The sequence below is a fragment of the Oncorhynchus masou genome, chromosome 29, assembly GCF_036934945.1.
Source record: "Oncorhynchus masou masou isolate Uvic2021 chromosome 29, UVic_Omas_1.1, whole genome shotgun sequence".
Taxonomy (NCBI): Eukaryota; Metazoa; Chordata; class Actinopteri; order Salmoniformes; family Salmonidae; genus Oncorhynchus; species Oncorhynchus masou.
Genome location: NC_088240.1, coordinates 76,144,153 through 76,172,025, shown reverse-complemented (window position 1 = coordinate 76,172,025; position 27,873 = coordinate 76,144,153). Strand labels below are relative to the sequence as shown.

Sequence of the window (27,873 nt, the reverse complement as noted above, 5' to 3'; positions counted from 1 at the left end):
ACCTACATGTAGTAGACTACAGAGCTGGTGGCACTGCTACAGCACTACTGGTGCAAATCTGAAGTTTAGATCAATCATTGCCTCCCTAGATCACTAAAGTGCACCAAAAATATAATACACTATACTGCTATCACTAATCCAACATTCTCATGTCTGCAATTAATTAAAGGAAGGGGAGAGGAGTGATGTATTTCAGAGGAATGGAGAACTACATGTTTAATGCACCTCTTGCACTGTCTGAAAGACTCTCCCAACACAGGGGACAACTGCCATGTTGTCAGGAGGATTTTCATCAAGTTGTTATGTGTTTCTCCCTCTTGTGAATGTTCTCAGACCTTCTAGGGGTATGGCTTCTCTCCTGTGTTTAATTGGACTGTTGGAGTACTGTTCTTGCATTTACATTTTGGTCATTTAGTTGACACTCTTACCCAGAGCAACTTACAGTCAGTACATCCAAAACAGGTAAAACAACCACATATTAACAGTCACTGCATGTAAAAACTTTCCTCAATAAAGCAGCTGAGTGAAACATGTATCACAAACAAGGTCTACAGTCAGTATTTTCTACACTAAAGTATTCTGTGCATTGTCATTATATGTCCTCCCAAAGGTCCAGTCTAAGCAAAGCCTCTGCCAGTCACTGCAGTGAAGTCTTCTCTTCCATGTGAAATCTCATGCCAGGTTGACTGGGTGCTAGTGCTGAAATACATGTCACAAAGATGGTAATGATATGGTTTTTCCCATGTGGATCTTCATGTGTAGTGTCAGGTTATAATTTTGCTTGAATTCTTGGCCACAATACTGGCACTTATATGGTTTCACCCCTATATGAGTCCTGATGTGGACTTTCAGATCAGGGTTTCTGCTGAAACATTTGCCACAAACAGGGCAGCGATGTGGTTTCTCCCCAGAGTGGCTCTTCATATGCACAGCCAGGTTTCCACTCTGACTGAATCCTTTGCCACAATCCTGGCATTGATGTGGTTTCTCCCCTGTATGGCTCCTCATATGTAAGTTTAGGTGTCCACGCTGAGTAAATCCTTTGCCACAATCTTGACAGTGAAACGGCTTCTCCCCTGTATGACTCCTCAAATGCCTTTTCAGGAAAGTATCCCAAGCAAAATATTTACCACAAATATGACAACACTTTGCTCCAATGTGAGTTTGTAGGTGATCCATCATACTTTCTGTGGACTGACAGAATTTTCCACACACACCACAAAGATGTTCTTTATCCTGTGTGTGCGTTTGCACATGATTTAATAAAGACGCCATGGAGTCAAATTGCTTTCCACATACCTTACAACTAGGAGCAGCATCCCAGCTTACACTGGGTCTCGAGTGTGATTTTAGATGGTTCAATTTCCTGTCCTTAACACTATGAAAACTTTGTCCTTTTACGGTCTTTGTTCTCTTTGATTTGAGTGGCTTTAACATTAGACCTGACAGAGGTACTCCACTCTCCATCCTGTCATTATGTCCTCTGTTTTCACTCTGAGCTGCAGGACACTCTGTATCTACTGCAGAGAAGGGCTGAGGCTCTCTGGTTGGTTCTGATACACCATAGTCTTCTACATAAGGTTCTGTTTTGATCTGTTCAGTTGAGGTGCTGGGTAGAGAGTATCTCTCTTCAAGTGAGGACTGAGTTGGGTCCTGATAATAACCACTTGATACACAGCCGTAAGAATTGATAAACTCATTGAAATGATTCTCTTCTTCCTGACTGGTCCTTGGTTCATCCTGTTCATCTTTCATCCGTGTGGGTTCTGGGTCCTTCTGCCCCAGGCTGGGGCTCCACTCCTGCTGCTCAGGGGAAACCACCTCATCAGACACGGTGACAGGGAGCTGCTGGAGGTCTGGATGAAATAGAAAACTCATGAGCTGACTTGACGTAGTTAGCGAGGCTTACAATAATAATCTTATTACAGACACTGGTTTTGTAACGAGCTAGCTACACTCTCAAAAAGTAAATACACATTGATAGATTAACATGTCTCATATTAAACGAATGTTGAAAAAACAAACACACACCTGCTCGTTTATGTAACTTGATATGTGGCTTAGAACGAATATCCAGCATGCTCCGTAGACGCCTGTTCTCCTCCTTTGTGTGAGAAACCTCTTCCTGGTACTCTGCTATCGTTTCTTCAACGACACCAAATATCTCCTCAGCTGCCGCTATCAATTTCTGGTTGAGAAACACTCTCAAGTACTCTATTTTAGACATGTTTTTATAAGGAACGTTGTCTAACTAGCTAAGTTAACCAGCTAGCTACCAACGTAAACTAAGTCAAGACAAAGAGCGCTGTCAGTCTCTGCGTGTACGGCATAATGCGTGTTGCACTGTCGCCCCCTGCTGGAGCGGAAGACGCGGGCCGTGGCGTTCCTGCAGGTGGCGCCAGTCTGCTGCTTTTGAGAAGAGGACATTGATTTACTGGGCAGAATTAATTTATATCTCGTCCTTCATACTACTAATTAGAGGACATTGATTACTGGGCAAAATGAATTCATATCTCGTCCTTCATACTACTAATTACTGATCAGATTGAATAAGTATTTCCCAATCTATTCTCCAGTGTCTGTATATTTTTATATATTTCCTAGAAATAAAGAATGACAGTAGATTTAGGGAATGAGATGTTTTAATGTACTTCTTGTATTGTCTGAAAGACTCTCCCTACACGGGACGACTGTCACGTTGTCATGAGTTGTTTTTTTTGGGTTGTCATTATGTTTTCTCCCTCTTGTGAATGTTCTTCTCATATCTTCTAGGGGAGTTCATCCATTTTAAGCATTTAGCAGCAATCATTGCCTTGTGTTTTTTATAAAACAATGACATGGTTTCTCTCCGGTGTCAATTTAATTTCTTGCATTTAATTTTGGTAATTTAGTTGACACTCTTACCCAGAGCAACTTACAGTCAGTACATTCAAAACAGGTAAAACAATCACATTAACAGTCACTGCATGTAAAAACTTTCCTCAATAAAGCGGCTTAGTGAAACATGTATCACAAACAAGGTCTAGTCAGTATTTTCTACACTAAAGTATTCTGTGCATTGTCATTATATGTCCTCCCAAAGGTCCAGTCTAAGCAAAGCCTCTGCCAGTCACTGCAGTGAAGTCTTCTCTTCCATGTGAAATCTCATGCCAGGTTGACTGGGTGCTAGTGCTGAAATACATGTCACAAAGATGGTAATGATATGGTTTTTCCCATGTGGATCTTCATGTGTAGTTTCCGGTGATAATTCTGTTTGAAGCCTTGGCCACAATACTGGCACTTATATGGTTTCACCCCTGTATGAGTCCTCATGTGGACTGTCAGATCAGGGTTTCTTATGAAACATTTTCTGCATAAACGACAGCAAAATGGCCTCTCCCCTGTGTGAATCTTCATGTGTGTGTTCATATAAGATTTACTGCTGAAACATTTCCCACAAACAGGGCAGCAATGCGGTTTCTCCCCAGAGTGGCTCTTCATATGCACAGCCAGGTTTCCACTCTGACTGAATCCTTTGCCACAAAACTGGCAGCGGTACGGTCTCTCCCCTGTATGAATCCTCTTGTGCGCTGTGAGATCTGGATTTTTTCTGAAACACTTGCCACAATCAGGACAGCAAAACGATTTCTCCCCTGGGTGAACCTTCATATGATCATTCAGCTCAGCACTCCCAGGGAAAAATGTACCACAAACATGACAAACTCTAGCTCCAACGTGGGTTTCTAGATGATCTAACATACTTTCGGTGGACTCTAAGTGTATTCCACACACACCACATAGGCATTCTTTGTCCTGTGCATGCTTTCTTGCATGATTCACTAAAGAAGCTAAGTAGGAGAAATACATTCCACAAAATTTACAGTGGATATAGGCACTTTGTTTTCTTACTGTCTGTGATCTCTTTGATTTCAGTGGCTTTGAATCTGACAGAGGTCTACTCTCTACCCCTTTGACACATTTCATGTTTTTACTCTGAGCTGTAGAAGACTCTGTATCTTCTGCAAAGAGGGGCTGAGACTCACAGGATGGTTCTGATACTCCATTGTCTTCTGCATTAAGTTCTGGTTTTATCTGTATCATGTTCTGTTCAGTGGAGGTGCTGGGTAGAGAGTAGTTCCTCTGTGCAGTTGAGGTGCTGGGAAGACAGTACGTCTCTTCGTAGTCTTCACTTTGGGTTTCATAAAGAAGTGAGGACTGAGTCAGGTCCTGGTGGTTGGAGTCATTTTTCAAAAATGACTCTAGTTCCTCCGGTTCCTCTTTTATCTGTATGTAATGTGGGTCTTCCTGCCCCAGACTGGGGCTCCACTCCTGCTCACAGTGTTGCTGCTCAGGGAGAACCTCCTGTTCAGATACAGGGTGAGTGGGCTGTTGGATGTCTGGAGGGAAGGATAGAGAATTAAATAAAACATCTAAAACGTTAACATGAATAGTATTCTAGATAGATTGCTATTTCGATAGATACTAACAAAGCTACATTGTCATTGGTTTTGGTTGATACATCATGACATTGGCCACTTGACACATGCAAAGAACGTTTAAAATATAACAGCTAGCAGCCTCAGTCACACACCTATTCTGTGTAATAGTATATCTGGTTTAATAACTACATCGAGCATGTTACGCAGACGGCTGTTCTCTTCCTGGTACTCTGCTATCGTTTCTTCAACGACGCCAAATATCTCCTCAGCTGCCATTGTCAATCTCTGGTTGAGAAACACTCTCAATAACTCTATTTTTGACATTTTTAGAGGAGAAAAGTTGTGTCAGCTTGCTAGCAGATAATCACAGGTACATTTACAACAACATAGCGAAGACACCGTATGCGTTAAACAAAGGAGGACGTTCCTTTGAGCACAGCGGCAAACACATTTTGCACTATCGCCACCTGCTGGAACGGAATGCGACTTCGGTCTTTCAAATTGTATTTTTTTTCTAGTCCAAAAAGCTTATATGGGAAGCGGAAACATAGTCAGTTGTATGGGGTCAATTTCACGCCATATGTATTGATTCTAAATAAAATAAAACATGAACATTTAAAATAAAGTTGAGAATGTAAACATTATATTTTCGAGGACGGGTGAAATAATGGATGTTGAAATCAAAAACCAAACAATTGAAAGCAAAATGTATAGAATTATAAACACAAATAAGACATCGAAAGCAAAACCCCAAAACTTGTAGGTTTGGTAACTGGTTCGCCAAACACCTGCACCGAAAGTTGTCCAACAGGTAAACCTGTCTGTCATGTTCATTGATTAGGTTAAAACGAACCGTCGCTCCCAAACTAGCGGACCAATGGAGGCTCGTTGTCTTGGCCTCCCTCTAAACCACGCCCTTTCAGGAAAAATAATGCCAAAACTCGCAATCGAAAAGACTGGCAGTGAAAGAAAAGAAACAGACATCGAAAGCAAATATACGAGTAGCGTAACCAAAAGGTAGGCAAGAGCGTAGACAAAATGGATTCAATAGGGTTGGTTGCTGGGAAAGTTGAACCGAAAACGATTTTTTCATTCGTTTTCAAATATATATATATTTTTTTATCATTTGTCATAGAGTTTTGCTCTCGCTTAAAAATTATTTGCTTACACGTTTTTGGGTTTTGCTTGTGATGTTTATTTTAAAAAATAATTCTATACATTTTGCTTTCAATTGTTTGGTTTTTGATTTCACCCGTCCTCGAAAATATAATGTCAAATTCTCAACTTTATTTTTCATGTTCACGATTTATTTTATTTTAAATTCAATACATATGGCGTGAAATTGACCCTATACAGTTGCACATTTGAATGCATTGAACCGAAATGTGTCTTCCCCATTTAACCCAACCCCTCTGAATAAGAGAGGTGCGAGGTGCTGCCTTAATCGACATCCACGTCATCGACACCCGGCCCTTACGAAAAAAGATTGCAGTCAGAGTGCAGTATACTGCGTCCACAATAACAGCTTTTTTTTTTTTTTTTTTTTTTTACTGCAGAAATGTTGGCTGTAATTGCAGTTAGAGTGCTGTATAACTACAGCCCAACTGCAGTTATTCTGCATCCAAAATACCACAGTGAATTGCAGTTACTGCACTTTCAAAACTGCAATCATTTTTTGTAAGTGGGGAGCAGTTGTTGGGGGTTAATTGCCCTTCTCAAGGGCAGAACAGCATATTTTTCCACCTTTCCGGCTCAAGGATTCAAACCAGCAACCTTTTGGGTACTGGACCAACTGCTTAACAGCTCGGCTACCTTGTTTTTTTAATCAATGAGCTGTATAATGCTTCTTATTTTAATAGGTCTGTGTTGCCCCTGGTTACTGCATTATTCCTTTTTTTAAATGTACACCCTTTTTCTCCCCAATTTCGTGATATCCAATTGCGATCTTGTCTCATCGCTGCAACTCCCCAACTGGCCTGGGAGAGGCATAGGTCGAGTCATGTATCCTCCGAAACATGACCTGCCAAACCGAGCTTCATAACACCCGCCCGCTTAACCCGGAAGCCACCTGCACCAATGTGTCGGTGGAAACACAGTTCAACTGACGACCGAAGTCAGCCTACAGGCGCCCGGCCCGTCACAAGGAGTTGCTAGAGCACGATGAGCCAAGTAAAGCCCCCCCAGTCAAACCCTCTCCCAACCCGGATGACACTGGGGCAATTGTGCGCCACTCTATGGGATTCCCGATCGAACCCGGGTCTGTAGTGACGCCTCAAGCCCCTGGATACTGCTATCAATCCTAACCAACCATCTCAGGTCAATGATTACAGGAGGACACAATAGGCATATTCTTCATCACATCCATATGGGCCTTGCCCACTCCAGAGCCATGTATTTAGAATATCTAAATACATGGCTCTGGGCCTCACTATAACCTTAAAGGCAGCGTATACTAAAACAATCTGCTGTACACTAATTGTTAACACTCACACTTTGTGTCCATCTCACCAGATTACACAGCTTCTATCAGTTGCACCTTACTGGCGGCATAACTACGACACCGTCCTCACAGCCAAGAACCAGATCTGGATACAAAATTATGCTTTGACTTCAATTCAAGCTGAGCTACAGGAAATTAACAGCTATGAAGGCTGTGGTTAAGGACCAACTGGAGAGAGGCTACATGTAACTTTTTATGTCCAAGTACCAGTCAGAGAGGCAACACAGAGACCTTGCTGCTTCTCATAACCAATTAGAAATAGAGTATGAAGGCCTACTGACATCCAACAACCAATTGCAAAAAAAACTATAGACCTGACAGCATCTAAAAACAACTACAGAGAGAGATAAAAGATCTCACATGAACCAGGGTACGGTCACAGTGACAACACCTGAACATCAGTGCAGCTTAACGCCTCGATCACACCAAAGCGTCATTGCATTTTGGTACACCAGAAGTACATTCATTTCCAATGGAATGCTGCGTTTGCCTTCCAGCATTGTAGAGGCAGTTGTAGTGCGTTTTGTTTGGTGCATATGGTGGATTTATCCAATACATGCATCAAACTGTATGCCTAGACGGCTTGACAGAAATGGTAGCAGAAGGAAAATGTTGAACTTTTGTTGCAAACATATCCAGATGATGCTGCGTGCCATTTTGCACAAACACACTGTTGGTGTGATCAAAGCGTTATGACCAGTTGAGGTGAGGGTCGCAGAGACTAAAAACCAACTTCAGTTAGATCTCATAAGTTTCTCTGAAACTGAGGCGATTTTGAACGGAGACTTTGTTGTCACGGTGAGGGATAGGGATCCCCTTCAGAAGATGCCTACAGAGCTGGTCAACTTCCTGCCTGTGGACCGACACCGTCCACTCAGAGACCAGATCACCCAAGGTCAGCAGTGTCTTGATTTATCTGTCCTTCTTCTATATCTATGCACTATATACTGTGTGTTTGTGCAATGTGCATGAATATGTTCTTGTGTATGTGTGTTTCTGTATGTTTGAGCATGTGGGTATGCAATGTGCATGAATGTGTTCTTATGTGTGTGTCTGTGCGCGTGTGTAAGTGTTTATGTACATCTTCGCCTCACACACCTTGTCTTAAGGGCTGGGAGATTCTCTCCTCCAGGTGTTACTTCTTCTCCACTGAGAGGAGGAGCTGTGTTCAACAGGGCGGAGACCTGGTGGTCATTAGTCCAGAGGAACAGGTGATAGACATTGTATTGGAGATGCGCAGAGGTGGGATAGATCTATGGTGCAAGGTGGTTGGGCCCCAAGACAATCTTTACTCTAGTATTAATACAGGATATAATACGCATAGATTATGGGCATTGGATATGTAAAAAATCAGTGTATCTCTGTGTAATCCCCCAGGTAGAAAGAGTGCTGTGAGTGTGAGGGGAGAGAGTGTGTGCCTCCACCCTCAGAGAGACCAACCCTTCTCGGAGCTGGAGAGAAGAGACCTGCAGCATCATGTCTGGATGGATCTGTGAGAGCCCAGCACTCATACGGTCAGAAATTTTATTTTTTTATTTTACCTTTATTTAACCAGGTAGGCCAGTTGAGAACAAGTTGTCATTTACAACTGCGACCTGGCCAAGATTAAGCAAAGCAGTGCGACACAAACAACACAGAGTTACACATAAACAAACGTACTGTCAATGACACAATAGAAAAAAATCTATATACAGTGTGCAAATTAGGTCAAATTAGGGAGGTAAGGCAATAAATAGTCCGTTGTGGCGAAGTAATTACAATTTAGCAATTAAACACTGGAGTGATAGATGTGCAGAAGATGAATGTGCAAGTAGAGATACTGGGGTGCAAAGGAGCAAAAAAACTACCAAAAAAACAATATGGGGATGAAGTAGTTGGATGGGTTATTTACAGATGGGCTATCTACAGGTGCAATGATCTGTGAGCTGCTCTGACAGCTGATGCTTAAAGTTAGTGAAGGAGGTATGAGTCCCCAGCTTTAGTGATTTTTGCAATTCGTTCCAGTCATTGGCAGCAGAGAACTGGAAGGAAAGGCGGCCAAAGGAGGAATAGGCTTTGGGGGGTGACCAGTGAAATATACCTGCTGGAGCGTGTGCTATGGGTGGGTGCTGCTATGGTGACCAGTGAGCTGAGATAAGGCGGTGCTTTACCTAGCAGGGACTTGTAGATGACCTGGAGCCAGTGGGTTTGATGGCGAGTATGAAGCGAGGGCCAGCCAACGAGAGCATACAGGTTGCAGTGGTGGGTAGTATAGTGAGCTTTGGTGACAAAACGGATGGCACTGTAATAGACTGCATCCAATTTGCTGAGTAGAGTGTTGGAGGCTATATTACAAATGACATCACAGAAGTCAAGGATCGGTAGGATAGTCAGTTTTACGAGGGTATGTTTGGCAGCATGAGTGAAGGATGCTTTGTTGCAAAATAGGAAGCCGATTCTAGATTTAATTTTGGATTGGAGATACTTAATGTGAGTCTGGAAGGAGTGTTTATAGTCTTACCAGACACCTAGGTATTTGTAGTTGTCCACATATTCTAAGTCAGAACCGTCCAGAGTAGTGATGCGGGCAGGTGCGGGCAGCGATCGGTTGAAGAGCATGCATTTAGTTTTACTTGCATTTAAGAGCAGTTGGAGGCCACAGAAGGAGAGTTGTATGGCAGGTTAGTTAGTTAGGAGGTTAGTTAACAGTGTCCAAAGAAGGGCCAGAAGTATACAGAATGGTGTCGTCTGGGTAGAGGTGGAACAGAGAATCACCAGCAGCAAGAGCGACATCATTGATGTATACAGAGAAAAGAGTCACCCCGAGAATTGAACCCTGTGGCACCCCCATAGAGACTGTCAGAGGTCCGGACAACAGGCCCTCCGATTTGATACACTGAACTCTATCTGAGAAGTAGTTGGTGAACCAGGCGAGGCAGTCATTTGAGAAACCAAGGCTGTTGAGTCTGCCGATAAGAATGTGGTGATTGACCGAGTCGAAAGCCTTGGCCAGGTCGATGAATACGGCTGCACAGTATTGTCTCTTATCGATGCCAGTTATGAGATCTTTTAGGACTTTGAGCGTGGCTGAGGTGCACCAATGACCAGCTCGGAAACCAGATTGCATAGCTGAGAAGGTACGGTGGGATTTTAAATGGTTGGTGATCTGTTTGTTAAGTTGGCTTTCGAAGACCTTAGAAAGGCAGGGTAGGATAGATATAGGTCTGTAACAGTTTGGGTCTAGAGCATCTCCCCCTTTGAAGAGGGGGATGAGCGCTGCAGCTTTTGCAATATAGACACACAGAACACATTTATATGTAGCCTTAAAATCCTCCAATAAAATAAAACATTAATTCTGGATGGGACGTGATTTCTTGTGGTAATAGCATAGCGGTGCTGGTCATAGTACAAAGTGAAAACAACAGGATATTTATTAGATATTCTGGGAAAATGATCTGATAGGTCACTATACTGTCATCAGCAATACTGCCTCATTCACATTCTTCATGTATAAAATGAGTAGGTCTGACAACAGCATCTTCGTCTCTTCGCTACCTACCCACTGTTCTCCTCATCATGGCGGTAGATCACTGCCAACATGTCTTTAAAAAGTAAGTGCAGTGATTGGTTACTGCCTGTTGTTGTTCGACTGCCAACTCTGCGTGCGAGACGAGGCGTATTCATTAGTGGATTCAGTTGCAAAACGTTTTGCAACGAAAACGAGTTTCTATTGGATACATTTAAGCAGGTCCCTCCCCGCTTCGTTCCTGTTCCATTTTTTTCTGTTTGCTTCCGTTTGGTTCCAAGAGCAAACGGTTTCCGTTTTGCAACAGACAACACGTTTTAGAACCAAATCTGACTAATGAATACACCCCAGCTGTGTTGACAACATTGACCATCTTCGAACAACGAAGGCGAGTTTCACAAAATAACACATTATTTAGCTTGTTGCAACGATTAACAATATTATATTGACAATGAATTACCGCCTTTGGTCTTTACATGTATTTGAACGTCTTGATTCATCTTCATGGTATAGTCAGCTGTTGTCGTTGCTAGCTAGCGATAATGTCGTAGCTAACGATAGCTATCTAGTTACCCAAATGGTTCTTCCAGCTGCAACTAATTATTTTGATGTTTCCATCTAGCTTACTATCAAATCGAGAAATGTAGCTATGTATGAAGGACCATCTCTATTTTGGACCGTTTTCAAGGGCTGTCAATCTAAATGTAAAGTGCAGTTTTTTTCCTTCTAGCAGTGGAACGTCTGTTACGTAACGTAATTTGTTGCACTGTCAACACAGTTTGAACTTGCAAGGTATGGTGGCTCGGCGAGATCTCGAGCTCTCCAACGTAGCTACAACGAAAACGAAGTAGCTTTGTGGTTCACACCTCCACATCGGTTATTATTAGACAGTTGCTTGCATTTTCAAGCCTGTAACTGTCCATGTCAATATCGTATGGTCCATTCGCGTTGTGGCTGCTATCTGGCTTGTTATTTGATAACCTGATAAACCTAGCCAGTCCTCCTGTTGTTTAGTTTGACATTTTGAGTCATTACTTCATTGCTACTCACATTGTCTAATTAACTTTATTCTTATCACATAGAAACGTCTGGCCAAGGTGCATTGGGAAAGGATAGCCAGCTAGCTTGTTAACAATGGCAACCATGCGTCGTCCAAGGTACTCTCTCCGAGACTCTCTGTACTGGGACGAGACTGAGTGCCTGACGTACTATGGGATGCTCTCTCTACACGAGATGTTTGAAGTTGTCGGTTCTCAACTGACGGAGACAGACGTTGAGGTGCTGTCGTTCCTCTTGGATGAGACCTATCCGGCTGGAGGGCACCCCTTGGACCCAGCTGGCTGGACCAGCGAGCCCGGTGAGGAAGACCCTGAGGCCAGTAAAGGAGTCTCCCCCAGCCCAGTGCTCCTGGAGGCCTGGCGGCGTTTACAGCCCAAGGTTCCTGCTTTGGCCTGCCCTACCGCTGCCCGCCACAAGCCCAAGAGTGGGCTAGAACTGCTGCTGGAGCTGGAGAGACGTGGGTACCTCAGTGAGGGTAACCTGGAGCCCCTGTTGCAGCTGCTACGAGTCCTGACGCGACACGACCTCCTGCCTTTGGTGTCCCGCAAGAAAAGGAGGACAGGTAAGGGACTGTAACAGAGTGCTGTTCATAACTGGAAGCCAACATGCAGTAATAGAGACAATGTTGTCATAATCACCTGTCGGCGTACTCCTCCCAGCTGTGTGTTATCTGCCTGTCTGTCTACACTCTGCTTTGTCAGTGTCTGACCTTAATCTACCTCTCAGTATCACCAGAACGTTTCAGAGTGGACTACGGGACAGAGGACAAAAGACAGGTGTGCACATCTGGACTGACTGACCCCTGTGCACAGACAGAATCACATGACGAACACACCACACAGCAATGGAGGGGGGGTAAGCTACACTCCGGTACAATCTGTGCATGCCTGAACTTGTCTCTAAGAAATGTCAGTGACTGTTTCTGAAATTGTCTGGATTTGCACCAGTTAAGCATTGCTGATTGACTGTTTTTTTGTGTCTGTCTAATAGGTGTTGACTCTGCCAGGCCAATGCCTGCCCCCCTACGGAAGAAGAGGGGTAAAGGCCGCCGCTGGACCAGCAAGCCCACCTCCCACAGGAGAAGAACGGGAATCCCTGAAACTCCTCCCCCACCTATACCTGAGAAAGTGACCTGCGGTAAGACCTGCCTCCATGTCTTTCTCTTTCTCTCTAGTTTGCCTTCCATCTCTCTTTCTCTATTTTCTTTCCATCTCTCTCTTTAACCCACTTGCTCATTCACCACACTCTCTCTGGGTTCCTCTCTTGCCATTATACATGTGTCTGAGTCTCTCTCTCTCTGGCTTACATCCATTTTCTACATCACTTCTAATGAGAAGCTGTAAGCACCATCTCCCCAACAGCCCTTAATAACAGTGATGATACTAAAAGTTGACCGTTCCACCGTTGCTGGTTTGAGAATGGTTTGCATGGGCCTCCTGGGAGATCAATATTACCCTATAGGCATGTTGGACTGAGTGGGCTGTGCTGTAACAATACTGTCAGAGCAGAGCATGTGTGAATGAGTGACCGCTCATCAGTAAATACAACCCATACTGACTGGCTGTGTTTGGCCTGACTTAACCCCTCAACCTGGTCATCATATGCTCTCTGTGGTGATCAAACTGTCTCACACTCAAACATTATCACCAGGGTTTCAGACAGCGTTTTACACACTCCCGAGGTCTTTGATTGTGTGCTTCCTGCTACACTAACAAAAATAACAACCAGAAACTGAATGAAATGAAATCTATCTGGTCTGTTATTTCGTGATGACCATAGCACAGAGGGGAATAGGTTGGCTTGCCTACAACTCCCATCTATCAAATATACTATGCCTATGTCAGCCATTGTCTTCACCATTACCCACTAGTGTCTCTAAATAAGCATCCAGCCTTAATACTTGCCCTTTACCTATCCTGGCCATTCAGATAATGGGGAGGAAACAATGGAAGGAAGCCTCTTTAGATTATTGAGATGCACCCTGAGAGGAATTCACACACCCAATGCACAGCAGTGAGTCAGCGTTTCTGTCTGAGCTCCGCACAGCAGTGTGAGTCAGCGTTTCTGTCTGAGCTCCGCACAGCACAACAGTGTGAGTCAGCGTTTCTGTCTGAGCTCCGCACAGCACAGCAGTGTGAGTCAGCGTTTCTGTCTGAGCTCCGCACAGCACAGCAGTGTGAGTCAGCGTTTCTGTCTGAGCTCCGCACAGCACAGCAGTGTGAGTCAGCGTTTCTGTCTGAGCTCCGCACAGCACAGCAGTGTGAGTCAGCGTTTCTGTCTGAGCTCCGCACAGTACAGCAGTGTGAGTCAGCGTTTCTGTCTGAGCTCCGCACAGCACAGCAGTGTGAGTCAGCGTTTCTGTCTGAGCTCCGCACAGCACAGCAGTGTGAGTCAGCGTTTCTGTCTGAGCTCCGCACAGCACAGCAGTGTGAGTCAGCGTTTCTGTCTGAGCTCCGCACAGCACAGCAGTGTGAGTCAGCGTTTCTGTCTGAGCTCCGCACAGCACAGCAGGCTTAGTGTAGTAGTAGGACATAGCATTTCAATGTGGCATTCAACCTTAGATTCACAAGCGTGTTATGTTTCAATGGGACATTTCGGCATCAACCCACAAGCTCCTTAAACGGAACAATTTAGTCTGTTCTGTGCAGACCAAAATAATGTGAGAGCTGCCTTGCTCTTTTGTGACAATACTTGTGGGAAAAATGTATGATTTCGACCTAGATACTATAGCTGCCACACATGGTTGGAATGCTGCCTCGTAATAACTAGCCTGTGGTCCAGACTGAGGCCCAGGGGAAGGACAGTTAGAGTGTAGAAGACAGTAAACCACCTGTCTTTCACTTATACGTCTGCTATACGCTTATCAGCCGAGCTTGTCTTCTTCATATAGCATAACTACTAGCCTGGTCCCAGATCTGCTTGTGTGATCATGCCACTGCTTGTCACTCATTTGGCATGACAAGGAGTGGAATGATATCTCAAACCGACTGGTACCCAGGCTACATAACTACTGCTTGTGCTATCCCTTTCTCCATTTTTCTTCTCTTACTTTTCATCAACCCCGACATATCTCCCTCTCTCTCACTTACCCAGTTTTTTTCAGCTCCTGTTCTTAAGAACCCTGCCTGGTAGGTCTCCTGTCTCTTATGTTGGTAGTACAGTCTGTCTTCTCCGATCCCTAACAAAGTTTATAGAAAGTCCCGCTGAGTTTCTGAATGTGTACTGATGATATAAGTTGAATTGATAGCCTCTCACTTGCTGACATCTTCCCAGACCAGGGTCCGGTTTCCCAAAAGCATCTTAAAGCTAAGTTTGTTAGAACCTTCGTCGGGGCATTATTAAATCTGTGCTGTTTCCCAAAACCTTCGTCATTAACGTTACACTTGTAATCTAACGCCTGTCTCAGACCCCTCGTAGAACAGCTAAGTGGTTCGTTAGATGCTTTTTTTGCCCTCCCGCGTCACTTTACACACACAAGAGCTCCGCTAAACATAGACCATGTGATTCTATCTGCATCTGTGACCGCTGAAAACTTCCCAACAAAGTGGACAACAAATACACAATTGACAATGTCTTTGCAATTGATACAAACAAGCAGCTTATACACATTTTGGTGAAATTAAAACTTGAGGTGTCTACTTTAAAAAATATATATATTTCAATCATTTATGGAGTTCTATTTTGCTACTTGTAATTTTGTCTGTATATATTTCATGCCTAATATGTGCAATGATGTGCCAAATCTTGATTTTCACATGTTTTATATAACTAGGCAAGTCAGTTAAGAACAAATTCTTATTTACAATGATGGCCTTGTTCAGGGGCAGAACGACAGATTTTTACCTTGTCATTTGTCATCTCTGGGATTCAATCCAGCAACCTTTCAGTTACTGGCCCAGTGCTCTAACCACTAGGCTACCTGCCGCCCCTAATATTAAGTTAAGATTTGAATGGAGAAAGCTGATCCGAGAGCAGCTTTGCCTTTCTTTCAATACTATCAGTATGGACACAAGCCTCAACTCTCTCTGCGCGGTGTTTTTGGAAACATGTTACATCTTTGCCGTTATAGGAAAGATGCATCGTTAAAACACTCATAAGCCTAAGTTCAATCGCTATCAGGAAACCGGGCCCAGGTTAATAGGCCCTTAGCCCTTCCAGTTCTGTTGCTGTACCTAGCCTACCTGCCAGCCAACTAACCCCTCGTACTGTGGCTATCCCAGACACAGCCACTCCCACAGCCTGACACATACTGATGAACGATACTGCTTATTTATCAACATGATCTGATTTCAACAACTTTTCGCAATCCACGAAGTCTCTTCTTCAGGGAGACAAATATGCTTATGATTATCCACTGGCTTCGTATGGCTCAAACATAACACTGCAACCCTTTCAAATGTGCCATTTTGTCCCCGTTGATCAGAACAGCCTTCTCTAAATCAACTGCACTAAGTGCCCAGTGATCAAACCCTAAACAATCTACCGAGGGATACCTGCCCCTTGCCCTCTGCAGTAGCCTTGCCCTCACAGTCCCAGCCATGTACCATACACAGTGTTGTTGCTTTGTCTCTGAACATGTTGCTGTCTTGACTCCACATTTGATCCCCACCAGGTTGACTCAGGATTGTGACTCAGATCGAGTAACCTAGAGAGCGGACCTAGAGAGCGGAGAGAAAGGCTGGACAAAAAAAAAAGTCTGGTCTGGCCTTTCACTCTGTCCGTACGATCTGCAGTGTGTGCTCACCTCAGTCGCTCTCTCTCTCGTCAGTCTGGCCCGATGCCCAAGGTAAAGAGGCCCTCCCCCTTAGAACGAGGGGGGGCTGCCACTCTGCTCTGTGTTCAATGCCTGTGTATTATTCTAGCTATCCTGTTCCTCCTTACCCCATTCAGAAAAAACAGAATGCTCCCCACAAAGTGTTCTGGAATGTTCCATGATTTGTCTATTACTCTAAAGAGGGGTGTTGGCCTCAGTGTTTCACAGAACTGACCAAAGAGTCCTTGGAAATATGCGTAGAATATTCCAGAAGTTTCTTAATCACCGTAATGCGACCTTGAACCTGACCCCTCTTCTGAATATCATGCTCAGACTCTCCAAATGACTCAAAGCTCAAACTGACCTGAAAAAAATGTTCTTAAAGGGATAGTTCACTTCAAAGCTAAAGTTTGACAGATGTTTTCCTCAAAAGTGATAACTGAGTGCATATTCCACACTCTCGTCTGGTGTATATCCCACTACATGCATACTGAAAACATCTGATTAACTTTAGTTTTGGGGTAAACTACTCTTCTAAAGCAGCCATCAAAATTGAGCCTTTTAACTGAGTCCCAATGGTTCTTGTGGCATCAACTTCAGTAGATACCTCTGGTCAGTGATCACAAATACCTTTCTCAGAATTCAAACAACCCAACTGATTCTGGTTTACTAAAACAAAAAGAGACTAAACCCATTCTGGAATCTCAATAAAAAAATGTCAAACTGGTCTCAGAGATCCATTGATCTCAGTCCTCTTGTCAGTCTGAACTCGAATTCTATCCTTTATATGAACATAACATGGCCGCCGACAGCTTCTCTGGAACCTTTGCTCGAGCAGTTCTGAGGAAAATGACCCAACAGTGTTGTGTTAAGGGCTGTGTAACCGCATGCTGTATCTCATCTCTGACCCCTGAATGAGCTCCCAGTGTGGGGAGCAGAGATAGATGGGGCAGTCCAGTCCAATGCTGCCTCACAGCATTCAGACCAAACCCATTACTACCTCTACTATCTTACCAGTCAGTTTGTTTTCACATCAGTTCCTTTTCTCAGTTCAAGCGTTTCAGTTACAGTATTTCAGTTATTTGTGGTCACAATTTCTTATGCCAAACTGTAATCTACGATTAGAAGCGACGTAAAACTGTCCACCTAAATAAACCATAATGTTAAACAGTGGACTTGGAGGCATCAAAAACAATTCAAACTCCAAGTGATTTCCTTTTGAACCAGTGTTAAGCTTGCCTGCTTGATCATGAGAAACAACCAAATTGACAGATATCCAATCCAACTGTGCTTGTCTCTTTCTCTCTCTTTCTCTCCTTTCTCTATGTTCGCAGTTCAAAACAGACCGACTCGTGTGTCAGGAAAAAACATCCTCTCACACACACTGAGAGGGAGAGAACGAACACTAAACGCTCAAACCACACAAACCAAAAAAAGAAAGAGCTTTGGTCAAAGGGGAATAGAGAGAGGTCTCTCTACCTGTCTCTCTCTACCCCTCCCTCCCTCCCTCTCTTGGTCTGTCGTTCAGCAGAAAAACGGATCGATAAAGAGTTGAAGCTCTTCGCACCAAGTGACTCCTCGTAAATGGGTACTTTTCTGTGGGGTGAATGGAGAATCTAACCAACTCCTTGTTTTAAAGGGAGAAAATGAAAGTTGTGCCTCCTAATGTTCTGTCTAAATGGATCTATCTCTGATGAAGTGTAAAGGACTCTGTAACCTTAACGAAATCACTATGTTCCCATTGTTTTTAAGGGCCTTCCTTTCCTGGTGCTCTCAGCAAGTCCATTTTTCACAAGTAGGTAGGAAGGAGCAGTCATTTAGAAGTATGGGGACATTGTGTAGTAGGTGTTGACATCACAGTCCCCACACAGTATATGACCCATGTCGCTAGACTTGTACATTGCAAAAGTGCACAATTGTTACAGTTTTACTCCGTTTATTATTTATCTGACATGTTTTACCATATCGACAATTGACAGGGGTATTATGCAGTCCTGGTAACTTTCAGATGTTATTACTTGAAGCTGACTTTCAGTTTCCTCTCAGAGCAGTACTGTGCCTTGTCAGCTGCACATCCTGTTTTAGCTGATTTGACACCCTGCTGGCAGGGAGAGGTAAATGTATCCCCTAGAGCAGGGTTTCCCAAGCTGGGTCCTTGGGCCCCCCCTGGGTGCACATTTAGGTTTTTGCCCTAGTGCTACACAGCTGATTCAAATAATCAGCTAATCATCCAGTTTTGATTATTTGTGTCAGCTGTATAGTGCTTGGTCAAAAACCAAAACGTGCACCCCTTAGGGTCCCCTGGATTGAGTTTGGAAACACTGCCTTAGGGACAAACTATGTATTTTCTGATACGAAATGCCCCCAAATTGACAATGTATTTCCTGAAATGGTCCATGATTTTACATGCAGAAACATCTCCCCAGTGTAACAATGTGGAGATGTTGGTGAGACATTGGAGTAGTGATGAGGGAAGGCAACTCTTTTATATTATTTTTCACAACATGTCAGATTATGGGGCTGTGTGCATTTAGTCTTATTTTCGGGACTGTATGCGTCTTACTGTTCTCTATCAACCTCATTGACAAATGTCCTAAGAGCTGCTGTATCAATAGAAACAGAAATGTTCCTTGTACCATAACTTTGCCTCCTGGAAGAGAAAAAAAAATTTCAAAACACCTTCTGTATCCAATTTCTTTGTGTGCAAAATAACAGTTGACCTTCATGAAATATGATCATGATTATCGTATTTGGCCTGATGTGATATAACACATATTTTAGCTATCTACAAATCTACTTGCAGTTGATCTTAAGATACATTTTGATAAATCAGAGCATGTTTTCAATGTTGGCAGTACATGTAGGAGATGTCTAACCTCCCCGATGGTCCAAGTAGTATGTGTTTGTATTGCCTCCTCATTGCAACCTTATAAAGCAAAGAAAGAAGGAACCAGTGTTGATTTTCTCTCTTACAAATGTTAAGAAATTCATAATCAATTCAACATTTGCATTTCTAATGTTGGCATTTTCCAAAGCTGCCCCCTCCAGATGCTGTCCCCCATGGGCCTGAACAATAATGTGGATGGAGACAAAGAACTCAAATGAATCACATATTCTAAGGCACAGTCATGTCCCTGGTTCATTTGGTACAACATTCCAGTTTAAATTGTCTGGTTCTATTTCTTGTGTCCTCGTTAGAGGAAGCAACTATTTGTCAGTTTCTCCTTTACCCAAAGCTGTCTCGGTGTCTTCAGAGACAAAGGTATGTGTAGGTACCCGGTTCCCTGTGTATGGTACAACACATAGCTTTCCCTCTTATTCACATCCACAGGTGTTTTGAGAGAGAAGACTGTGGTCTAATTTTCAATGTGAGTTTTGGGACCTCTGGTCCCCCCTTTCCTTTCTGCCCTTTCCGTTCCATATTCCTTCTCTCTCTCTTTTTAAATCCAGTTCTACTCTTTATCGTTCCTCCATTTTCTGTTACATGAAGTTGGGGAGGGCAAGGTGGGTGGGGTAAATCCAGATACACCATTTGACCAACTGTTCTCCATGTTGGCAACAAACATTCTTTGACAACAATATTCTAATTTGAATAATTGTTTTCTTGGAATGTTTGGTGCTAACATGTTTCAGTGAAAGTAGTCTCAAACAAAGTTTGCCAATCTATTTCCATCTCTGGTGGGGTAGTGTGGGACTGGGAAGGTATGGATTTTTTGTTGCAGCAAAGTCGGAAGGACGCTGGTTCTGCTGGGCGCTTGGTGAATAATGGCAGTAGAGGAGGATGAGACAGAGGTCTGCTTGCCTTTGCTCAGTACAGTATGTATCTCCTGACCCTTCTCACTGTGCTGTTGCTGCATGACCGCTAATTATCCTGTTGCTGAAACAGAACAAAAACATGTCACTGAAAGGTTGCTATCCATCCCAAGGGCAGTTTACAGTGTTAAAGAGTGACCTAACAAAACCCTACAACCCTCACAACAAGTAGCATTTTATTTATGCCTGTTTTGTGCCACCTATAACTCATTATTACTGTAAGTACAGTGTAACAAGCTTTGTAATTACTCAGAAATGGATTACATAGTTATAGCTCTAGCTTTCAGTGTGTAGAGGTTTTGTGTAGATTACAGTGCCTGGCTGAAATCTCCTGGGTGAATAATGATGGGGAGTGGACTATTAGAACTGTACGGAGTGGTGTGGTGGTGTTCTTCCCTGATGAATATGCTTGTTATCCATCCTCTGATTTCACTCTAGTACTACAACAGCCGCTTTTGGTAGTGGGTGTTGTGAAAAATAGATCTGTATAGTCATACAGTAAATCCTAAGTGATGCTCTTGTGGACCCGAACAGGTCATATTCATTCCCACTGTCAGGTTAGTGATGGTAGACGGCCTGGTTGGTATTACATTCACCTCTGTGCTCCACAGCTGTCTTCAGTTCTGCCTCACCTGTATCACTCTTAAAGACAGACTTTTGTTATCAACTGTAGTTAATTACACAGCAGTGTCCTACACCAAATCAAGCTTTATGTGTCACATGTACCAAATACAACAAGTGTAGACTTTACCATGAAATGCTTACTTACAAAACCGTAACCAACAGTGCAGTTCAAGAAGAGTTAAGAAAATATAATACCAGTAAGTATTTCTATGTGGTATCCTACTCTAATCACTAGTTTAATGTCAGATACAGTCCTGTTGAATGTAGTATGCTCCCCTTTAAATATTATTTACTTTGGCACTTGTCTATCAACCCTCCCATAGCCTGTTCTTGACAATTTTTCAGATAATATTCTGTGATTACGGCTTTATTTGAAAAGTTTTCTTATCATTTTCTTTTGTGTTTTTGTCTCTCTCTTCCTTTTTTTCTGACTCTGATCCCACCCCCCTTCTCATATTTGATTTTCACTCTCACGTGTACATGATATATCTCACCCCGCTCAATCTCCTGCTTCTACCATTTCCCTCTGTCCCTTTTTGAATATGTCTGACCTCTTTGCACCCTAAAATCACCTCTCCTGTCCCTCCTCTACATCTACCCTTCCTCTTCTCTCCTCCCCTACACCTTCCCCTCCACCTCTCTCTCTCTCTCTCTCTCTCTCTCTCTCTCTCTCTCTCTCTCTCCGTCCATCCCCTTTCCTCCCTCCATCTCCTCCCCCTTCCTGCAGACATTCGTCTGCGTGTGCGAGCAGAATACTGGGAGCATGAGTCGGCTCTGCGCGGCGGCGTCTCCTCGGACAAGCAGCAGCCCCTGGAGCGGCAGTTTGAGCTGTTCAGTCGTGCCACCTCCGTGCTGCGCGCCCGCGACCTGGGCTCCATCATCTGCGACATCAAGTTCTCTGAGCTGGACAACCTGGAGGCCTTCTGGGGGGACTATCTGAGTGGAGCGCTGCTAGAGGCCCTGAAGGGGGTGTTCATCACAGACTCTCTGCGGAGGGCGGCGGGGAGTGAGGGGGTCCGGCTGCTGATCAGTGTGGACCAGGATGACTATGAGGAGGGTCGCAGACTGCTGCTGGACGCACAGGAACAACAGGCCGGCTGCTGGGGACGAGACAGGTGAGCCTCACTGCTCTCTCCATTCTGGTTCTGTTATACTGTGTTAGTAAGCTGGTTGATTAAAGTACTTATCTACTCTGTGGTATGTATTGGGGCCATGCTGACTGCTACAGGGGGTGGGGGTCATAGATGTGGACTTGACTGGTGGTCATGAATTGGAATAGCTATGTAATGTCACCAATAACCACTAGATGGCAAACTTTGCCCACAGGCATCAGAGCCATATACACTACCTGGTCTCACGTTGTCATACTCCCTAGACCCAACCTGAGAAAGCTGGTTATGGACGTTGGGCTCTGACAGACAGACAGGCAGCTGTGCGAGGTTGTGTTAATCATTTCCGGCTCACGTCAGTTCACACAACAGTTCTAGAATCCTCAGAGACAGTGAATAATAGTTGTAATTCTAACCACTGTCCTCCACTATGTTCCCTCTGCAGGTCATGAGCCCAAGGATAGAGGAATGAAAAGGAGAATAAAATATGAAGAGGAACATTTTTCTTTTTTCTCTCCTTTTTAAGTCTCTCATGCTGAGAATAGAGGATACAGCCACTCCCAGGTCAGGGGAATGAATAGTCCCCAGGGAAAACAGCCAAACTTGAAGTGAAGGCAAACTGGACTAAAAGACTTGACACACTGTTCTGTTTGGAATTGATAACACAAGTTGTACTGAGCCAAGATGCCCTCACAGCACTGAGGAAGAGACTGCCTCTGAGACACACACACACACACACACACAGAGAGAGAAACTAAATTTCCGCTGTAACACACACAAACTACCACTGTATCTAACATACACGCTCTGTAAAATCATCCACATGATGAACCATCAGCGCTGCCTATAAGACTCATTGAAGCCAAGAGACATTTCTTGCTAACAGTGACAGCCCAGATACCAACTAGACTGTGTGCTAATGCTGAGCATCTCTGGTTATGTTTGAGGAGCGTGTGAGATGCCCTGCAAGGCGAACTTCACCCGCCTAAATATTAGTTTGCGTTTCCATTGAAATGTATGATTTTGAAAAGATGAGCGAGACTGCAGCTCTCAGACACCGAGGGAGAGATGATGGGGAAATTACTAAAGCATGAGATTATGTTTTTACCTTTTGGGAGAGAATTTGAAATAGATGGCGAAGTGAAGACTACCTGAGGACAGTGTAGTGGACAAATCACTGGTCCTTCGAGAACTCGTCCCCACACACACACACCATGATCACAAGCCACTGGTAGTCCAATCACTGTGCCATGCTAACCCAGGGCCTGATAGCTGTGGTCAGTGGCCATCTCATCTCAGATGATTGGAGTGATTACCTCTCATCCTCAGCCAACCATGGAGAACTCATCACATCACCACAAGTTGTTGAACAGCAGCTGGGAAACACACGACTAGGCTGTGCTCACCCCGGCTTCCAGCAAGGCAAGGCCACTGCCTTTCCCATTGGAACTGAAGCACAGGACAGTGCTTCAGTCAATAAAACTGATGTGGAGGAGATCAAAATCAGAAGGATACATCCTAGTTCCACTCAGCCCTGACTTGTAGGCCCCACTGGTGGCTCACAGAGGGCTGTCTGTCTCTAGTCTAGTCACCCTGGTGGAACTAATGCCTGAACTCCTCTGAGTGGGATCAATAACCCCCTCTGTCTCTCCACCACCACCATGGGAGGAGAAAGAGTAAAGGGGGGAAAGGGGAGAGGTAGGAGAAGGGGAAAGAGAGGAAGAGGGAGAAGGATCCCCACCTCCATCCCGCCTTTCAGCTCCTGGACAGCCGCCTCATCCTCTGGAGGATAAGTCCCCTGATACAACCAGGCTGCCTGGTCTGCTACAGCACTGTGTCTGGTTCACACAGCCCTATGGGACCAGGGATGGAGGACTAGGGAGGCACTCAGGAAAACCTTAGTAGTGTTTTGGTATATGGATTCGTTAGTGTAGCTTTGTATGGTTCGTAAGAGAAAATAACAAAAATACTGTGTGTTCTAGTTCATTAACTTAGGGTGAACTTTTGTTTAAGTATCTGGATATTTTTATTTAGGCACTGCAAATGTGCTATATATTAGTTTAATATATTAGTGGAAAGTTGGAATTATTTCAAATAAAAATAAATGATTTATCAAAGGTTTATTGCGTCTGATGTACCCATGCCTTCAGAACATATTCACACCCCTTGACTTTTTCCATATTTTGTTGTTACAACCTGAATTTTACATGTATTAAATTGAGATGTGTCACTGGCCTACACACAATACCCCATAATGTCAAAGTGGGATAATGTTTTTACAAATGTATTAAAAATTAAAAGCGGAAATGTCTTGTCCATAAGTAATCAACATTTTTATTATGGCAGACCTACATAAGTTCAGGAGTTAAACAATAAAAAATAATTATGCAATTGAACATGTTTAACATGACTTTTGAATGACTACCTCATCTCTGCACCACACACATACAATTATCTGTAAGGTTCCTCAGTCGAGCAGAGATTCAACCACCAAGACCAGGGAGGTTTTCCAATTGGTAGATGGGTTAAAATAAAAGGCAGACATTGAATATCCCTTTGAGCATGATGAAGTTATTAATTACACTTTGGACGGTGTATCAATACACCCAGTCACTACAAAGATACGTGTCCTTCCTAACTCAGTTGCCAGAGAGGAAGGAAACTGCTCAGGGATTTCACCATGAGGCCAATGGTGACATTAAAACAGTTACATAGTTTAATTGCTGTGATAGAACTGGGAATGGCTCAACAACATTGTAGTTGCTTCACAATACTAACCTAAATTACAGAGTGTAAAGAAGGAAGCCTGTACAGAATACAAATATTCCAAAACATGCATCCTGTTTGCAATAAGGGACTAAAGTAAAAATGGCAACAAAATTAACTTTGTCCTGAAAACAAAGTGTTATGTTTGGGGCAAATCCAACACATCACAGAGTAGCATTTATCATATTTTCAAGCATGGTGGTGGCTGCATCATGTTATGGGTATGCTTTTCATCAGGCAGAGCTAGCAAGTTTTACTTATAAAAATAAACTGAATAGAGCGAAGCACATGCAAAATGAGAGGAAAACCTGGTTCGGTCTGCTTTCCAACAGACACTGGGAGACAAATTCACCTTTCAGCAGGACAATAACTTTAAACACCAGGCCAAATATGCACTGGAGTTGCTTACCAAGACGACATTGAATGATCCTGAGTGGCCTAGTTAGTTTTAACTTATATCAGCTTGAAAATCTATGGCAAGATTGAAATGGCTGAAATGGCTGTACAATCCACATGTGCAAAGCTCTTAGACTTACCCAGAATGTCTCACAGCTGTAATCATTTACATTACATTTACATTACATTTAAGTCATTTAGCAGACACTCTTATCCAGAGCGACTTACAAATTGGTGAATTCACCTTCTGACATCCAGTGGAACAGCCACTTTACAATAGTGCATCTAAATCATTTAAGGGGGGGGGGGGGTTGAGAAGGATTACTTATCCTATCCTAGGTATTCCTTGAAGAGGTGTCTCCGGAAGGTGGTGATTGACTCCGCTGTCCTGGCGTCGTGAGGGAGTAATCGCTGGCAAAGGTGATTCTAACATGTATTGACTCAGGTGTGAATACTTATATACATTTATTTAACCAGGCAAGTTCGTTAAGAACAACATTTTGTTGTTTTATGAGTTCATCTGTCTTCGTAGCATTGAAAGATACTGTTTGGATCACTGTTAGTTGTAAGAACAAGAACTGTAAAGTAATGTACAACTCTTCACAACTCCATTGTGTCCTCCTCCCAGAGCGCTAAGAACCTTGGCGTGATCCTGGACAACACCCTGTCGTTCTCAACTAACATCAAGGCGGTGGCCCGTTCCTGTAGATTCATGCTCTACAACATCCGCAGAGTACGACCCTGCCTCACACAGGAAGCGGCGCAGGTCCTAATCCAGGCACTTGTCATCTCCCGTCTGGATTACTGCAACTCGCTGTTGGCTGGGCTCCCTGCCTGTGCCATTAAACCCCTACAACTCATCCAGAACGCCGCAGCCCGTCTGGTGTTCAACCTTCCCAAGTTCTCTCACGTCACCCCGCTCCTCCGCTCTCTCCACTGGCTTCCAGTTGAAGCTCGCATCCGCTACAAGACCATGGTGCTTGCCTACGGAGCTGTGAGGGGAACGGCACCCCAGTACCTCCAGGCTCTGATCAGGCCCTACACCCAAACAAGGGCACTGCGTTCATCCACCTCTGGCCTGCTCGCCTCCCTACCACTGAGGAAGTACAGTTCCCGCTCAGCCCAGTCAAAACTGTTTGCTGCTCTGGCCCCCCAATGGTGGAACAAACTCCCTCACGACGCCAGGACAGCGGAGTCAATCACCACCTTCCGGAGACACCTGAAACCCCACCTCTTCAAGGAATACCTAGGATAGGATAAAGTATCCTTCTCACCCCCCCCCTTAAATGATCTAGATGCACTATTGTAAAGTGGCTGTTCCACTGGATGTCAGAAGGTGAATTCACCAATTTGTAAGTCGCTCTGGATAAGAGCGTCTGCTAAATGACTTAAATGTAATGTAAATGTAATGTACAAAGTGCACACATTTGAAAGAGGCATATATGTTTTTTAACAATGTATTTAATATGTCAACTTAAACAACACGAGGAAAAGGGATTTTAAGAAAATGTAGCAAACTTTTCAACTTCCTTTTTATTCAAAAACACCCACAAAGGAAATATTTCTTATTTAATGCATGTATGCCTGAATTCTACTAAAACCATATGAACTAGGAATTGAAAGTGGGCTTTTTTGACCACAAACCATTAATATCTCATGCTGAAGCTCCAGACCCACATATTTGACAACATTTAAGAAAACAGACTGAAGATGACTTCCTCATTCCACTTGTGAGTCTTGTGCCAGGCCCTGAAGCAGTTTCTGCCCGGTATGAGACAGAGGGCCACCTGACAGGCCTCACACTGCCAGATGGTCTTCATCCACTCTTTCTCCTGTTTACACCACACACAGGCCTTCCTGCCCTGGGTGGCCCTCTGCGACCGACAGACAGACAAGGGGTTGTTCAGCGGGACAGGGCAGCACCTCGCCTTCTTCTTCATCTTCCTCTCAGGTGGGGTGGGAACGGCCGCACCACTGCACCTGGCCCTCTTCCTGTTCTTCTTCCTCATCTTCTTCCTCTCAGGGGATGTGGAAAAGGCTTCACCGCTCGATGGGGATGTGACTACACCTGACTTCAAGGTAGGGCTCGTTGCTACCTTCGATCTCAAGGTAGATGTAGTTACACCTGACTTCAAGGTAGGGCTCGTTGCTACCTTCGATCTCAAGGTAGATGTAGTTACACCTGACTTCAAGGTAGGGCTCGTTGCTACCTTCGATCTCAAGGTAGATGTAGTTACACCTGACTTCAAGGTAGGGCTCGTTGCTACCTTCGATCTCAAGGTAGATGTAGTTACACCTGACTTCAAGGTAGGGCTCGTTGCTACCTTCGATCTCAAGGTAGATGTAGTTACACCTGACTTCAAGGTAGGGCTTGTTGCTACCTTCGATCTCAAGGTAGATGTAGTTACACCTGACTTCAAGGTAGGGCTTGTCGCTACCTTCGATCTCAAGGTAGATGTAGTTACATCTGACTTCAAGGTAGGGCTTGTCGCTACCTTCGATCTCAAGGTAGATGTAGTTACACCTGACTTCAAGGTAGGGCTTGTCGCTACCTTCGATCTCAAGGTAGATGTAGTTACACCTGACTTCAGGGTAGGGCTTGTCGCTACCTTCGATCTCAAGGTAGATGTAGTTACACCTATCTCACAGGTAGGGGGTGTGGCTGAAGGTGGCCAATGTCTAGTCTTCACTGGGTTAGGGGTCCAGGGGCTGGGAGGAGATCTGGATCTCTTCACTTGCTGAGTGGCAGGTGGGCCAGGGATTATTTTCTTCTTCTTTGACTTTCTGGTGTCTGGAGGTTCAGAGAGAGGGGCTGGAGTTGGCTCCAACTTCCTGAGGTAGAACATGATAGAACAGACACAAATTAAACGGAAATCTTAGAACAAAAAACAATGTGGACAATAGAATCTGAAAAAAAGAAATTGAGATTC

At 44.0% G+C, this 27,873-nt stretch overlaps 3 protein-coding genes and 1 long non-coding RNA gene across 10 annotated transcripts; 2 read left to right on the top strand and 2 right to left on the bottom strand.

Moving 5' to 3' along the window:
- Positions 1–204: 204 nt before the first annotated feature.
- LOC135520568 (zinc finger protein 45-like) lies at positions 205–2,312 on the bottom strand. Its single transcript, XM_064946214.1, has 2 exons — positions 2,032–2,312; positions 205–1,856 (listed from the first exon to the last, which is right to left on the bottom strand). Exons 1-2 carry the CDS (start codon positions 2,225–2,227, stop codon positions 712–714), a joined length of 1,341 nt encoding a protein of 446 aa, XP_064802286.1. The 5' UTR covers positions 2,228–2,312; the 3' UTR covers positions 205–711.
- A 318-nt stretch (positions 2,313–2,630) lies between these two features.
- LOC135520567 (zinc finger protein OZF-like) lies at positions 2,631–4,853 on the bottom strand. Its single transcript, XM_064946213.1, has 2 exons — positions 4,571–4,853; positions 2,631–4,376 (listed from the first exon to the last, which is right to left on the bottom strand). Exons 1-2 carry the CDS (start codon positions 4,740–4,742, stop codon positions 3,184–3,186), a joined length of 1,365 nt encoding a protein of 454 aa, XP_064802285.1. The 5' UTR covers positions 4,743–4,853; the 3' UTR covers positions 2,631–3,183.
- A 470-nt stretch (positions 4,854–5,323) lies between these two features.
- LOC135520578 (DNA-binding death effector domain-containing protein 2-like) lies at positions 5,324–23,902 on the top strand. Of its 7 annotated transcripts, none has more exons than XR_010452402.1 (8): positions 5,324–6,734; positions 6,930–8,432; positions 11,506–12,044; positions 12,209–12,337; positions 12,473–12,619; positions 21,400–21,787; positions 21,999–22,111; positions 22,227–23,902. XR_010452402.1 is itself a non-coding variant. In XM_064946235.1 (6 exons), the coding sequence occupies exons 2-6, from the start codon at positions 11,558–11,560 to the stop codon at positions 22,231–22,233; spliced, it is 1,158 nt and encodes a 385-aa protein (XP_064802307.1). In that variant the 5' UTR covers positions 5,326–8,432; positions 11,506–11,557; the 3' UTR covers positions 22,234–23,902. The 7 variants fall into 7 exon arrangements, 1 of the variants encoding a protein (XP_064802307.1); XR_010452406.1 differs by having other exon boundaries at positions 5,324–7,813; positions 8,296–8,432; XR_010452404.1 differs by having other exon boundaries at positions 5,324–8,129; positions 8,296–8,432.
- On the top strand, positions 12,626–18,914 carry LOC135520582 (uncharacterized). Its single transcript, XR_010452408.1, has 2 exons — positions 12,626–16,268; positions 17,570–18,914. It is a non-coding gene; the product is annotated as an uncharacterized LOC135520582 (long non-coding RNA).
- Positions 23,903–27,873: the final 3,971 nt, after the last annotated feature.

Excerpts from the sequence above, each read along its gene's own strand:
- LOC135520568 (XM_064946214.1), bottom strand. The coding sequence starts at position 2,227 with ATGTCTAAAATAGAGTACTTGAGAGTGTTTCTCAACCAGAAATTGATA. Across the intron at positions 1,857-2,031 it reads CAAGTTACATAAACGAGCAG|ACCTCCAGCAGCTCCCTGTC; the intron begins GTGTGTGTTTGT and ends TATTTCATCCAG.
- LOC135520567 (XM_064946213.1), bottom strand. The coding sequence starts at position 4,742 with ATGTCAAAAATAGAGTTATTGAGAGTGTTTCTCAACCAGAGATTGACA. Across the intron at positions 4,377-4,570 it reads TATACTATTACACAGAATAG|ACATCCAACAGCCCACTCAC; the intron begins GTGTGTGACTGA and ends CCTTCCCTCCAG.
- LOC135520578 (XM_064946235.1), top strand. The coding sequence starts at position 11,558 with ATGGCAACCATGCGTCGTCCAAGGTACTCTCTCCGAGACTCTCTGTAC. Across the intron at positions 12,338-12,472 it reads CACACAGCAATGGAGGGGGG|GTGTTGACTCTGCCAGGCCA; the intron begins GTAAGCTACACT and ends TCTGTCTAATAG. Across the intron at positions 12,620-21,399 it reads ACCTGAGAAAGTGACCTGCG|ACATTCGTCTGCGTGTGCGA; the intron begins GTAAGACCTGCC and ends CCCTTCCTGCAG.